This window comes from Artibeus jamaicensis, unplaced genomic scaffold, assembly GCF_021234435.1.
Source record: "Artibeus jamaicensis isolate MK-2021 breed Jamaican fruit bat unplaced genomic scaffold, CSHL_Jam_final contig_1998, whole genome shotgun sequence".
In the NCBI taxonomy this organism is placed as follows: Eukaryota; Metazoa; Chordata; class Mammalia; order Chiroptera; family Phyllostomidae; genus Artibeus; species Artibeus jamaicensis.
Genome location: NW_026521407.1, coordinates 1,642,211 through 1,657,830, shown reverse-complemented (window position 1 = coordinate 1,657,830; position 15,620 = coordinate 1,642,211). Strand labels below are relative to the sequence as shown.

At 43.9% G+C, this 15,620-nt stretch overlaps 1 protein-coding gene across 1 annotated transcript in view; it reads right to left on the bottom strand.

The window, feature by feature from the left end:
- Positions 1 to 5,948: 5,948 nt before the first annotated feature.
- The window catches only part of KPNB1 (karyopherin subunit beta 1), a 29,671-nt gene continuing 19,999 nt past the window's right edge, over positions 5,949 to 15,620 (bottom strand). The window contains exons 17-22 of the mRNA XM_037149877.2: positions 14,708 to 14,815; positions 14,144 to 14,287; positions 13,929 to 14,034; positions 13,175 to 13,289; positions 9,868 to 10,029; positions 5,949 to 8,967 (exon numbers count right to left, since the gene is read on the bottom strand). Of these exons, the coding sequence (XP_037005772.1) occupies position 8,967; positions 9,868 to 10,029; positions 13,175 to 13,289; positions 13,929 to 14,034; positions 14,144 to 14,287; positions 14,708 to 14,815 (636 nt within the window). The 3' untranslated portion in view covers positions 5,949 to 8,966. The remainder of the gene's footprint in view (positions 8,968 to 9,867; positions 10,030 to 13,174; positions 13,290 to 13,928; positions 14,035 to 14,143; positions 14,288 to 14,707; positions 14,816 to 15,620) is intronic.

Here is a 15,620-nt window from a genome sequence, read left to right as displayed (position 1 = left end):
GCAAGTTTGGGGGGTGGGCGTTGTTTGCCACTTGCTCACTGTGTGACCTTAGGCAAGTTACTTAACTTCTCTGAATAAAGTCGGGGATAATCCCCAACCCATGCAACAACTGGGGAAGAATGGGGATCAGGGCTAAAACTGCTGACCCTCAAGGTGTTGATGGGCCGTTTTCATCAGCCTGGCTGCAGGCAAGGAATGGTGGGGGAAACTGGAGGACGCTGGCTAAGTCCCAACAAGCCAACCCTGGAAGCAGGGTACAGGCTGAGGAGGCTCAGCATATAGCTGTGAAGCTTCCTACCTGGAAGAATTCAGGCTGCTGGGGACCTGAGTCTATCTTTCTGGCTCCTGGCAGGTGAAAGGATGAATCTGGAAGGGGGAAAGGAAGAAAGAAAAGGTTTTCTTGCTGTGAGCTTTGAGAAGCAGCAGCTGCTGCTGCCATCTTGCCCCGCCGTAGGGAGAAGATTGGACCGAGGGGTGAGATTCTCTCCCAGGAGAGCCAGCAGGGGCCTTGGACTCTTTCTCTTCAAAGAAAGGGATTCCCACTGTCTTCCTTCCTCCTCCTCCTCTGGGTTCCTTTTCCAGTCCAGAACAGGAAGGCAGGTCATTCACCTGCCCTCTGAGGCACTGGCTTTCTCTGAGTCATGTGGGACAACCCATCTGCCCTCTGGATATGAAGTTGAAGGCTACCTAGCTAGGACACGTCACCCCACCAATCCTGAAGACTAGGCAGATATCACCTGCCTTAATGATGCACGGGTTCTTTCCAGAAGCAGAAGACAAGGCCAAAGATTGGAAGTAGACTAGGTGTGGTGCTCCCTCTGGGGCCTTGATGACTGTGGACTTGGCTACCAACTAGACCTGTGAAACTGACTGGCAAACCTCCCTCACTGGAAAGGGTAATGGGTCCAGGTGTCATCTGAGCACACACTCTAGAAGATGAGCTGTCAGCCCCTGCTGCAGCTGGGCTGCTCAGGGCACAGGTCTGAGTCACAGCCAAATGGTTTATCCTGGGTTCTAGGTGGTTGGTAACAAAAGCTCGACAGAGATTAGGCCTGTCTTAGGCAGGTGCCCCTGAAATACCCCTTCACCACCCCCAGTCTGGACCTGGTCTCATCCCATTCCCTGTTTTCTGGTTCCATTGCTCACACACAGCAGTTCTGAAAGCAGGGACTGTATCCCATCCACTTTTCCTGTGCCCGGGTGCCTTGATGCCACTTGCTCACATGCATTAATTCAGCAAAGATTTCTTGAATATCTATTAATGTGCTAGATCTGAGAATGCTGTGATGAGCCTGTCTCTGAAGAACAAACATGTCTCTCTTGCCCTGATGAAGCTAATATTCTATAGAGGAGTCAGGCCAAAAACAAACAAAAAGATTAAAAAATGAAACAATTACAAATTGTGATAAAGAGTAAAAAGAAACGGGAACAAAATAGAGAATGGGGGTGGGATATGCTTTAATCAGAGCAGATTTCTCTAATGAGGTGACATTTTAGCTAAATCTTTTAAAAGGTATGGTTATTGATTTGAGAGAGGGGAGAAGAAAGAAACATCAGTGTGAGAGAGAAACATCAACTGGTTGCCTCCCATATGTGCCCTGACCAGGGATTTAACCCCCAACCTAGGCATGTGCCCTGACCAGGAATGGAACCCCCAACCTTTTGGTGTACAGGTCAACATTCCAACTGAGCCACACCAGCCAGGGCTAAGCTAAATCTTAAAGGGTAGGGAGTGTTCTTGGTTGAGTTAATAAATGAATGAAGTAGCATGATTTTGGATTAGTTATTTCCCCTCTCTTGACCTGTGTCCTCATATGAGCGAGCTGGAGACTGGTCTGAACCCATGATGCTACCATGATGCATCTAAGAACCCATGATGCTATCAGGGCTCATCATGGTACAGGCAGAAAATGGGAAAAACCAGGGGTATGGTCGAAGTGAAGTGAAGTGGGAGCTAAGGTGGGAGGAGAAAAGGGAAGGTGGCAGACAGCTGGTCAGGCAAGAGTTGCAAACATATCTCGATAGCACTGACAGGCACGGTGAGAGAGGGCCCGCTCCCAGTAGGTATTAGTAGCAGAGACAATGCAAAAGCTGGGCTGAGTGGCTCCTGAGTGATTCCCCCTTGGGGACCATCAGGAGAGACTGTCTCCTACTCCAGGACTTTTGCTCTGGAGAAAGACTTTGTCTTTCCAGTCCTGTTCTTGCCTGAAAAGCGTAGGAGGGGATGGTGTTTGTTAGCAGCGGACAAAAAAATTGAATCAACATAAAACTCAGATGACTCAAACAGAACCAGGCAGGCAGGAAAATTGATTAGAATGTGTGATAACACAGGGTCCAGGGGCCACCTTATTCCCCCAGTTCCAGACCTTAGAAAATGGGGGTTCACTGCAGAACCATTCTGGGACTCCAACTGCAGCCGCTGGTCTTCCCTCAAAGTAGAGGTTTGGGCAGTGGTAGAACACCTTTATTTCTTTACCAAATCCCCAAATACTTTTGGAAGTAGCGCATCCTCTAATCAAACTAGCCAGGTTTGGGTGGAAACTGTTTTAATAACTCTATGCTTCATGTTCTTCACAACTGTGTTCATTTCTGCTACCACCAAACAGAACTTTGAAAAAATTACATTACAATTATTATAGTACTACAATTTTGAATAGTTACAAGGCATTGTCCGTTACAATGTGACCTCCATAGGATGCAGATTTTATTTGCTTTATTCTCTAGTGCTTTAAACAGTGTCGGGTACGTACTCAGTATTTCTTGATCAATTCATTTAATTATGCATGTGCAAGGCCCTGTGCTAAAAACTTCATATGCATTTTCTTTCACTGAGATTCCTACTTTGCAGATGAAAAAATTGAAGATCAGAAAAGGTGAATTTGCCCAAGGTCATACTCAAAAGACTATACAATATTTTGAAGGGCAGAGCTCAGAAAACAGCAAGCATTGCTTATTGCTATGGAGAGCTTATAGAGCTATTTCTTTTAAAAAAAAAAACCTCACCCAGGGATATATTTATTGATCTTATTAAGAGAGGGAGAAACATCGATGGGTTGCCTCCATACCAGGGATCAAACCCACAACGTAGGTATGTACCCTGACTGGGAATGGAACCCACCACCTTTTGGTGTACAGAAGGATGCTCCAACTGAGCCACTCAGGCAGGGCCAGAGCCATTTCTTAATTCTCTCTCCATCAGGATGGTGACAGGCTGCCCCTCTGCATCAAGAGCTCAGGCAGGTGCCAGAGCGGAGATGTACTTCCCTCTCAGAAAATAAGGTACATTTCACATTGAAGAAAGCTCAGCTCAAGAATTTAGGGCCTAGGAGCACCTGGGAGAGGGAGCAGCTTAGGCTTCGAAGGCCTCATGCCCAGGATCAGCTGAGAGCACTGGGGTAATGCAGATGGGGAGCTTACTGAGCAGCCCAGTGGCCCCCAGTCCTGGTTCCCAAAAGCTTCTAGCTCAGAGAGAAAACGGAGCAGAAGTGCAGGGAGATGACTGTGACTGGTGTAGCTCAGGGGGTTGCCTGTCACGCTGAAAGGTCACCGGTTTGATTCCAGGTCAGGGCACATGCCTGGGTTGTGGGTCAGGTCCCCAGTTGGGGTTGTGGAAGAGGCAACTGATCGATGCTTCTCTCCCTCTCTTTCTCCCTCCCTTCCCTTCTCTAAAAATGAATAAAACCTTTAAACAAAAAGTTCAGGAAGATGGTTCAAACCCTAATTGAGAGGAAAACTGACTTCATCCCTGCATGAAGAGTTTGACAGTTGCCAAAAGGTTAACAATGGACTTTCATGATGAATTAAGACAAAATCGCTTGACTATTTAATTTCAGAAACACTTCATCCAGGGCTCTGTTTCACCACAAACTAAACTTGTTGGGAGCAGAGACCCATCTGCTCCTCCTACCACACAGCTACCTGACAGTCCAGTGGGACAAGCATGGTTTGCGGAGTCAGCACTGCTTGCCTGGCCCACATGACTTTGGGCAAGATGCTGATCCTCTGTGCTTGTCTCTATCTCTATAAAATAAGACTAAAATGATGCCTTTCTTACAGTGTTCATGAGGATCATTTTTATTACTCTACCTAAAATGCTTACTACAAGCCTGGCATCTGCATAAAATGGACACAACATAATGACTGACTACTAATCCTGCTCTCATCCCTCCAGTTAACCCAAGGTTAGGAGGCTGGCCTGGCCCTGGCCGGGCACCTCAGTTAGTTACAGCATTGTCCAAATACACCCCCGGTCAGGGCACATACAAGAATCAACCAACAAATGCGTGAACACAGGAACAACCACATCCATGCTTCTACCTTCCTCTGTCTCAAAACAAAACAAAAACCACCAAGGCTGGCCTGAAGACATCCAGCAAGTGAGAAGCAGAAGAGCTTGTCTTCTGAGGCCCTGCTATCCCCAGGTTTCTGGACACTCTGCCCTTCAAAGGCTAAGTAATGCCATTCCAGAAACTCCTTGAACTGTACTGACATGTCACTAGTTCAACAAATATTTATTGAAGGTCTCCTACACATCAGGTGCTGATTCAGTCTGGGGATACAGTGGTAAGGCAGTCCAAGGTCACCACGCTGAAGAGCTTACATTATAGTTGAGAAAACTGGCAAAAAATAAGCAAATGACAAATTTTAAATATATGTTTAGATTGTCCTGTGGAGGAGATAGATGTGTACTATGAATCTGTACAACATGGACCTTGAGTTTATATTGCTAAGAAGCTGACAGCATCTGTCTGGGGCAAACGTGAGAAAAGCTTGGATTTTGCTCTCTGTTGGACGTGACGTTGAACTTGAGCTCCATGTGACCTTGATCTGATGAGTCAATCTTTCTGCACCTCCTTCCTCAACAAAGTAAGATCGTTGTCCAGAGTAAGAGGTAACAGAACATACAAAATCCTCCCGTTTGCTCTTTCCCACGCCAGGCTGGAAGCTTTGCTTCGGCCAGGTGGGACTGTAACCTTGTTCTGCATTCTTTATGGGCATTTGCTGGAGGTATATGGGAATGGGGAGTTACCTGGAGAACTGTTGAAAAGGAAAAACTGGGGGAGGGGGGGAAGCAATCCTCCCGACAGTTGAGAATGAACCGATGCCACCTGTTTCTCTAAGCACACCCTTGCTAGAGAAACGTCCTTGGTCGGTTACTACTACTCAGGATTGAATGCAGTCTGCTAAGAATCGGGTTACCCTCTATAACCTAGTAATCCAAAATCGGGCATAGACATAAAATATTAGAACTTGTTTATATTTACTTTTCATATAATTGCTTTTTAATTCTATTTTTATGTCTCATGATTACACAATATACGGGTATAGTAGTACAGGTACATAATTCATAAACACTTGGGGGTAGGTATGATCATTATCTCCTAATGACGGGGGTGTGCGTCCTGAAAAGGTAAAAGGCCACGTGGAGGCGAAGGTAGGAGAATGAAGGTTAGCCCTCATTGTATCTGCCCAACATAAACTAAGAAAGAATGTTTTTCCACAAAGTAGCCTGCAGGCGCCATTATGCTAACAAGCAGGAGGATGAAAGGAAGGACCCAGTTCCTTAAATCCCAAGTTAGTGGTGTTCTTTTTCCCACAAGTTTCTGGGAGCAAAAGTGGAAGTAGAAATTAAATACATGCCGCAAACTAAGTGAAAAGCCAACCTTTGGACGAGCCTTTAAATAACCCACATTAACCTGAAAAATTCGCGTAAGACAGAGTACAACCTTTAGCAGCTTTGCAATCACTCCGAACAGGAAACCTCCTTCAGGCAGTGCTTGTGCACGGAAGGGAATGCCCACTCCCCACTACATTATGGACAGTCCATGCCTGTCCTTCTCCCCAACTCACACACACATCACCACCACACGCTCTAGCTCCTTTCAAACCATTCATTTCACCTCCAAGAAGGTGACACCATCTGGAACCAAAAATGAAGCAGCAAAATGTTCAAAATAAAAATAAAGCGGACTTTATTTAGAAGATAAAGGTGGTGGTATCAGTTTTGGTTAATAAAGTTGGGCTCAAGTGTTTTAACAGGTCTTCAATGCCATCACAGACTGGCATGCCAAGGGCATTCTAAATGCCAATTACAGATTGAGTTGTTTCGAAAACCAAGATGCTATCAAAAGCTGATGGAGTTTGGATTTCTCTTAAAGTCAGACTAACACACTTCTTAAATGAGTGACTAGATTGCTTGGTTTTGAAAGTGAAAACACTACACTGAGCAATTCCCCTCCCTTCCTCCACAAGTCCCTAAAGCAATGTAACAGTTGCCTTTAGACAGCCAACTTGTCAACAGGGGAGCTGAGGGGAACTCGGAAAAATGAAAAGCAAAATTAACAAATGTAATTCTAATTGATATAGGCAGCTGCCACTTGGGGCAAACCAAAGCCTAGTCCGATGCCCATTTTCTTCACGTTTGCATCGATATCTTCCCAAGCAGACGGTAACTACATTCTTGAAGGAATGTGCCAAGACTAGGGTGGGGAAGGCCCAGACAGAATGGACAGAATGCACTTTGTATCCAGTTGCCTTAGGTGGTACAATTGGTTAAGGATAAATACCCAGACTATGGAAAACCCACTAGCCAAAGGTAACTTAGTAAAGATTAAATGCATAACCAGTGCAGAGTAACTGCGAGGCACCAAGACCACAATCCAACCAGCCAATTTTCCTCCTCTCCATCACTGAATGGATCTGGGAGAAAGCATTAACAACAGCACTTATCAACTGCTTCCCTGGAACGAAACAGGACAAAACACACGGAAGGTTTTGTTTCCATTATGGTTCTTGGTGTACTTTATTCTCCTGCTGTCTAGCTAAGCAGCCCACACAGGACAAATGGGTAGCACTGAGGAATGATCATTTTTTCTCCCCAATATTCCTGCCCCGTCCCTAAGCCCTGACCAAACCCTATCTATCAGGAATGGTTAGTGTGTCGTCATCCTTTCCCTCGAGGAACAACTAAAATTTAAACAAGGCATTAGCGGGCCAGGTCTCTTCTAAGTAGGGCTTAAGAGCTGGTGCACTCTATTCACAAGAGTGCCTCTTCTTCAAACACCTGGTTTTTTTTTTTTTTTTGTACACTGGTTCATAGATCGGCACTTGACTTTGAACCTGGCACCGAAAGGCACAATATCTGATACCCTGTACAAGAGCTATTAGAGATGCTGCCATATGGATGGGCAAAACTGAGCCAAGCCCATGTGTGAATGCAAGGCTTGGATAGGGAGGAAAAAAATGGCAGAGAATATACACAAGCCCCTATTTTTTTTGCTAGAATGAAAATGAAAGTGGGAATTTAAGGTCTTGTTTTTTAATACTCCAAATACTAGGAAGTGTTTAAAAAAATCATCCTTGGTGTTCTTGAAAGCAGCATATTCAAAATGCCAGCAAAAATTCCTAATAACTGCAAAACCAAAGAGGATCAAAGCTCACCAACATCCCTTATTGCTGAGAGTCTAAAACCCAAATTCAGGGTGCCCTGTTCCCCGTGTAAAAGGGAAAATAATTAAGTCTGATTTATGGTTATCACAGCACATCACACTTTTAAAAAAATATTAAAGCGTGTGACCAGGGGAATGTTTGACACCATTTTATTAATTTTCAACTTTAATGGAAAAATATAACCTTTTTCAAGTGCCACTTTCATCACAAGAGTTCTAGTCTCTCTATATATATTCTTTTTTTGTTGTTGGTTAGTTGGTTTTGAAGTGCAGCAAGAGACCAATACCGCATTGCAGTCAATCAAATAAGAGAACAGAAGGCCAAGCAGTTTCCAAATGGTTATTTTATCAGATTGTTCGAACATTAAATTTATCCTTGTTTGCAATCCAAAAGTTACCTGCAGTTTGCTGTATGTGTGCGTTTACTTTAGTGTGGACTTATTTTCTAAACTCTTTGGCACAGTTTTCTGGGGGCGTTCAGGCTGCCTTGATACATGTCAGAGAGAGCTTTCCTTTTGTGCTGCCAATCTGAGCATTTAACTTTTGGTTTGTTTGGGTTGTGGCTTTCTTTTGTTTTTTCAAGTCTGCATTCTTTACTTGTAACAATTGTTTTTATTTTTTCTATATCTTCTAACTCCAGAGTTTTCTTTTTCTCCCCCCTCCCCCCCAATTCTACATTCACAGTTGAACCATATTATTAGGAAAGGCGCCTTGATGAAAAGATCAGGATGGGAGCTCTGAACATTCGTCAGTGTTTTCCCTAGAATTAAAAAAAAAAAAAAAAAGCACAAACCTAAAGAGCGTCTTTCCCTTTTTTTTTTCTTTTCTTTTTTTTTACATCTCTTGTGCTGCATCAGTAGACAGAACTTCGGTTAGTTTTATGAAATGCAATGTCTAACCCCTTTTTTTTGGGAAAAAGAAACTGCAATGACTTGAAGTTGAGAATGTGGATACCGCCTCACTCACACACACTCATTCTCAGACTGTAAAGAATCCCTCACCCTCCTTTTAGCTGGCACGTATACAGTACCGTGTGGCAAGGTACACCAAAGGTGGGCTCAAGACCCAGGCTCCATCTTTCTTATCAGTAGCAAAGGCCAAGCTGCCTTTTACAACAAAGCACCACAGCTGAACCCAGTCCCTCTTCCTCTCCCGAACTCGTCATTCCACTCAACACTGGCCAAGACAGAAAAGCTAGTTCTAGCCTCTGCTGGGAAGAGATAACTTTCTTTCTTTTAAGCAAGTAAATCCATCGTTTTTTTCTCTTCCAAGATGGCCGACGTTATGGTTCTCTACGAAGTCAGTGCTTACTTAGCTCACTAACAGCGTTGCTGTTGGCGGCTGCGGCTGCGGCTGCTGCTGTGGCAGGATTTTCAATGTGGTGTGTTTTCAAGCCTCACTCACTCATCCTCTCATTCCCAAACATTCAGCATCCGTGCACACTCCTCACTTCCGGGTTTTTCAAAAGATTGGAGATTTCCAGTGGGGGTCTCAGGTTATCATCCCAATGGTAACAGATCTAGAAACAGATGGAAAAAAGGTCAATCTCTGAGATCACATACACCCAGTACAGCCAAACACCTCTCTGACTCCTACAATTAAGTACTCAGAGGCCTGAATGGAATGTGTGAACTTTTCAAAAACTGATTATTTTTCTCTTCCTATGTGCCTTCTACCTGTTCTCATTAGCACCTACATCAGAGGGTGGGAGGGAAAGCAGAAACTCAAAATAGCCATTTTTACTGAGATTTGTGAAATAAAGGAGTATGTGAGAGGGAAATAAATTAAAACTACATTGCAGGCAGGGGTCAGACAACTCTGACTTGGGCTATCTTCTGTAGGAGCAAGCAATGTCTAAAGGCACTGTAGTCAAGAAAAGAAAAGTTGGTTGAGCATTGCCCTGAAAAGCAAAAAAGGTTGATTCCTGGTCAGGGTACACGTCTGGGTTGTGGGCCGGCCCCATTCAGGGCGTGTGTGAGAGGCAACCGAATGGCGTTTCTCTCCCTTTCTTTCTCTGTCCCTCCCCTCTAAGAATAAATACAATGAAAGAGAAGAAGAGAGGGAGGAAGAAAGAAAAGGCCATGGGGAGAGGAATAGAGTAGAAAAGAGAATGATGGGAAAATGCCATTACCAATTTTACTGGGGCCCCCAAAATGTGGGGACTTCAGTGAATTCTAATTATGTAAGTTCTGTTCTTCATCACCACAAGGAATCAAGTAGTTGGCTCAAGGAAAGACTGAGGTTGTTTGACCCTCCCACTAACAAAGCTTAGGAACAAAGGCCTGGCTCACAGGCACTTAAATGGGCAAGAGCACGAAACAAAATACCAAATGAAAGGCAGTCTTGGCAGAACAATCTAAGTAAAACGCTCCTCCTCCCCAAGAATGCAGCAAAGAAGGTAGTAAAGACAAGCTCTTACCAAGCTTGATTCTTCAGTTTCCTCAGTTCTTTTGTTGCCCACGTAGCAAGCGTTTTTGCTTTGTTAGTCTTCGATCTCCGTCCTTCAGTTAACAGTTCATGGATCATTGGCCTAGCTTCTACTAATTTCAGTACGTCCTTCCCAAATGCTGTACATAAGTCCCTGTGCAGAATAAACACACCTGAAAATGAGCTCCTGGCCTGATACCAGTATTATTATGCACTGAGCCTCTCAAACCAGTGCCAAGCTGGCTATGGGTTTCTTCCTCCATCACCTATTTTTTAATACCAAAAGAAAAATTTTAACTTCTTTTCTAAGACTTATCATGCTTGAAGTTAAAAATTGTTGATCTATATACAAGTGTGCCTGCACTTAAATTTCTTTGTGCTACAATCTCCGTGTACTCTTTAGTTGTAGAAATTTCTTAGTGCACTGAAACCCATTACAAATCCTTTCAACTGCATCATCCTGAGGAAGTCTTTCCTGGGGCCTCTGCCTATCCTGTCTGCTGCACAGCTGGTGCCTTCTGCTCTCTCTCCTGTTAGATCCTGATCCCTGGAGAGCTTTATTGGTTTATTCACTCAATATGGTAGAGCACCTTTTCCAGCTGGGGGTGGGGTGAAAATTAAATCTATGAATGTTTTAAAGATACTATATTGTACAGTAAAAAAAACCTTATATATAATGAAGTCTGCCCTGGTTGATGTGGCTCAGTGGATTGAGTGCTGGCCTGTGAACCCAAAGGTCTCCAGTTTGAGTCCCAGTCAGGACATGATGCAGACACCGGCCCAGTGTCCATGGTGTTATGGATGAGACATGAGACAAATTCACACGGACTACCCAGTCCTGTGGAGGAAAAGGGACGGCATGGCCACTCTCTCAAGGGAAGAGCACACTGACCCTTACCTAGACAGGCTTTTATTGGGTTTAATTTGCGCAGGAATACAGGTACAGCTCATTAATCATTGTCAGGCAGTAAGGATCAAATAGTAGAAAACATACAAAAAACTATTAGGGCTTCTTCTGAGTCAGGGACTATCGGCTAAAAGGCTATAAAACTTTGGGAAACAAATTCATTTCCTGCCTGGGCCTTTACCATTTAACTAAGAGCATTCTTAGCAAAGCAGGCTTCACAGGATTTTACACATCTTTTCTCAGGCCTGATCACCCGGGGAACCTGCCCTTTCCAGCACAGGGCTGCACTGCCCTCTGGCATTGTTTCAGGATTAAATCAAGCAGAGGAGGCAGATAGCCAAGGAATTTTAGGAGACTTCTAGTAGACACAGGGGAGTCAGGCTTTGTGAAAACCGAGGGGTAAGGGTCCATCACCCCCTTTTCCCACAGACCCCCAAGTCCTTCCCTGGGGCTTCCATGTGATCATGCCTGTCTTAGGTCGTTCCCCCCTTGGGGAATCTTACCCGTCATTGGCTAACTGATCAAGTACTGGGGGCCAGTTATGAAAAAAGGAGCAGAAGCAGCGCTGGGGGGTGAGCTTTGTCTCCTTAGTAGCTTATGGTCCAATGGTCACTCACTCAGTCTTAGCCATGGGAGGGTTACAGCTCCTAAAACCAGGCAGGTGGTTCCCAACAAGGGCGCATGTCTGGGGGTTGAGGGCCAGGTCCCCAGTTAGGGGCATGTGAGAGGCAAGTGATCAATGTTTCTCTCCCTCTCTTTCTCCCTTCCTTACCTTCTCTCTAAAAATAAATAAAATCTTAAAAAAAAAAGAGAACTCTAACATCTACCCTCAACATATGAAAAAATGAGGCCTGAAGAGGTAGAATGATTTACCCAAGTCATTCCACAGCTAATTCACGATAAAGTCAAACTAGAACCCAAGTCTTTGAGCTCCTGAAGACCAATGTTTTTTCGTATGATGTCTGAGAAACCCTCAATAGAAGCTACGAAGGAAATTTGCTACCCAACATTAGAATGTGGCAGAGACATAGATATTATGCTGCTTCTGCACCTGAGAATTCACTGCATAAAGAATTTAGTGGGGAGCAAAACACAGGGCCTATGTGGGAGTGTGAGGGAGGCCACAAATTCCATTTTAAGGCATCTTTGAGTTTGCTGAGTATATGAGCAAAGCTCACCTTCCTGACTTAAAAAATTTATGGACAAGGGCCTGGCTAGTGTAGCTCAGTGAACTGAGCACGAGGCTGTGAAGCAAAGGGTCACTGATTTGATTCCCAGTCAGGGCACATGCCTGGGTTGCAGGCCAGTTCCCGGCAGGGGCCACACGAGAGGCAACCATACATTGATATTTCTCTCCCTCTCTTCCCCTCTAAAGATAAATAAATAAAAAAAATTTTTTAAATTATGGGGCCCTGGCTGGTGTAGCTCAGTGGATTGAGTCCAGGCCTGAGAACCAGAGGATCACGGTTCGATTCCCAGTCAGGGTACATGCCTGTATTGCAGGCTGGCTCCCTGCAGGTCAGTTCCCAGAAGGGGATGCACGAAAGGCAACCACACATTGACGTTTCTCTCTCTCTCCCTCCTTCCCCTCTAAAGATAAATAAATAAATAAAATCTTTTAAAAAAAATTTATGGGCGCCCTGGCTGGTGTAGCTCAGTGGATTGAGTGTGGGCCTGTGAACCAGACGATCGCGGTTCAATTCCCAGTCAGGGCACATGCCTGGGTTGCAGGCCAGTTCCCAGCAGGGGACACAGAGAGGCAACCATACGTTGATGTTTCTCTCCCTCTCTCCTTCCCTTCCCCTCTAAGATAAAAAAAATCTTAAAAAAAAAAAAAAAATACGGGCAAGAAGTTATTGTTGAAGTTACTGGTGGCAGACCTGTCCCAAAACTTTGCAGGGACTCATGAAGGTTACGAATCTTGTGACAGATGAATGTGTGGAGATGGCAACTAGTGGGCGACAGAACAAAGTGGAACAGCAGATAATACGAGGAAATAGTACGTCGTGTTAAAAGCCTTGGAGTGAGTACAAAGAATGGCTGTGTTCTCCAGGGAAATCAACTGCTTCCACATGTCCTCTCTCCACAGCACCTATTTTACTCCAATATTCACATTGAACTTTTTGTGAAATAAACTTTTGTATTGGTAAAAAATCAATTTTTAAAAGAAGCTTACTTGGGAGAAATTTTATGGGGTCTGGCATGAGGTTAGAGCTAACGTCTTAAATGAATTGTCATTTGTGAGAACTCAAAACAGGACACCATGGGTTCAATTTAAACAAATCTCCTCTGTCAAAGTAGATAATTACCATCCAATCTACTCTCAAATGGTTGTTTTTTTTTTGCATACCCTCTAACTTTGCAGCAGAAATTCTACTCAGGGGTAACTTACCCTATCAGTCCAGCAGCACAAGCTACTACTCCGTCTGTATGATCCTCATCTCCAGCAATGTGGTCAATGAAAGACAGAATAAACTCTACTCTGGGTTGTACCAGCATCACGTCCGCTATAAAAGAAAGAGAAGGTCTGATGAACTTGTCCCACATCTGGCAGGACTACATTCCATTTCAAAATTTCCAAATACTCTAATCCCATTGGGCAGGTACCAGGCTGCAAAATAGTTGCATGTAATTATACCAAATTATTCTTCCTCAGATTAAGACGTCATTCCTCAAGTCAACATAAGAGGCACATATTCCTCTTCTTTTAAACTAATACAAGGCAGAAGGAACAAAGAGAACCATTCCTCAAGGCCTCTGATATCAGGCAGGCAAAGGACAAGCATCTCCCCAATCAATACAAAAACACCAGGTGACAGAAGAAACCCGACCCCCCAATTCAGGTGTGTAAGGAGGCGGTGTATGTGGATCAACAACTGCCATCCACGGCTGGTGCAGATGCAGCCACCACCCCTGTACCCCACGCCTGTATCCCACCCCTTGCAATGCTCGAGAAAAGGAAGGGGAAGCAGAAATAATAAATGTATACCCTTCCCCAAAGTTACACTTTCTTCATTAGAGCACTGTTTCTTTCTCCTCTCCCTTTAAGCAACAGGTAGGTGCTAGTTTACAAGCTACAGGATGAAAACGCAGCCCATTTGGCTAAGTGCACACTGAACTAAGTTACGTTTGGTTGTATACTCAACGGTGTACGTTCTCCTGGTCTCCCTTTAATCCCTGGACAATTCCGGTATAGGCTTCCAAGCAGCCTTCCCTTAGCTCATTCAGATAATCCACCATGTCATAGTCTGACTGTAAGAGACAAAGAAAACAATCTCCATCATACTGATCATTACTATTCTGTCTGTCAAAGTTTCTCTCCTCTAATCAGGGCTGGACTAGAAGATAGATTTAAACTCACCTTGTCCACCTGGGCTTGGGAGGCCTGCTGAAGAGTATTCAATACAACCTCTAGGTATTTTTTAAACTCTCCACCAATAGCAAGGGCAATATCACCAAACACTGACAGAATCTGTGGCTTCACTGACCTGTGGACATTCTCATTCTGACAAGGATAAAAACAGGAAAAGAAAATTATTGAAAGACACAATTTGTTCTGTAAAGAGTCAAACTTTTCTCATTCTTCTTCCTTTTTATTTTAAATAATAAACAACTAGTAATATGCTGGGTCTAGACCTTAAAGACATACACACAAATTAACAGTGGTTACCCTTTGGAGAGAAGGATTATTATTTATTTTTCCCTGGCATTTTACTGGTTTTCTTTCCTAAGTGCCATGCACTGAGCATGTGCTCCTTTAATTTTATAATCTTACTTTAGAATCGTCTTGTGAAAATGAACAATTAATTCCCTTCTTCATAAGCCCACAGCCAATGTGGAAAATTAAAGCTCCCTGTCAGGTTTCCAACCAATGAGTTCTTCAAACACTGGTAAGTCAGATGTGTGCGTGCGTGTAGACGCTCACCCCCAAGTTCTCCAGCAGGAGCTGCATCACCTCATCACAGAAAGGTAAGATGTTGGACTGCAGGGCACGACATAAGTCTCCCACTAAGCCCACAGCTGCCAAACACACCTGAAAAGAAGCAAGGAATTGACCCATCAAACAGAAAAGGCTGTCTACACAGAGGAGTAAGGCATTATTTTTACCTAGCTGCTGACCCTTTATCATGTGAACCTGGAGTCCAAGAAAAAAACATCAGTCCTAAGATTTGTTCATTTCAACAAACAATGTGGCAGGAAGAGAACTAAGACTATCGGATACATCATTATGAAAAGACAATATTCACCAGGGACGATGGTAACGATAGTAGCTGAGGTATGTGGTTTAAAAGAAAAAAGCTTTGCTATTACAATGCTACTCTGTTTGGATGCATCTAATACCCTGTTTTTCATTGGCTACTTTTACTTTAGACACTTGGAGCAACAGACAAAATAGCTCAACACTTGGGCCAACATCCAGGGAAGAACTACCTACACTACAGGAAGCTGAGTCTGTACCACAGTGACCATCAGGTAGGAAAATATAAATGTATTAAAATGGATCCTTGAGCAATGTGGGGGATCAGGGTGCCAACACCTATGCAGTCAAAAATCCATGTAACTTTTTATGTCTGCACATAACCTTTTCACAACGCTGAAGCACAGCACGAGGGCGACAGGTGGCCATGAAATTATCGCAGTGTGTACTGTGGTCAACTCCACAGCTACAGTTTTACTGCATCTTCATATTCGTGCACCTTTCTCTGGACCGTGACTGGCCCCATGTACAATCTGTGTCTGTGTAAGTTTTGCTAAATCTTAACTTTATATAATAAAGTAACTTTAAGATAAACTAGTATCTATGTATACTTTATGCATTCATGACAAAACAATTTTTC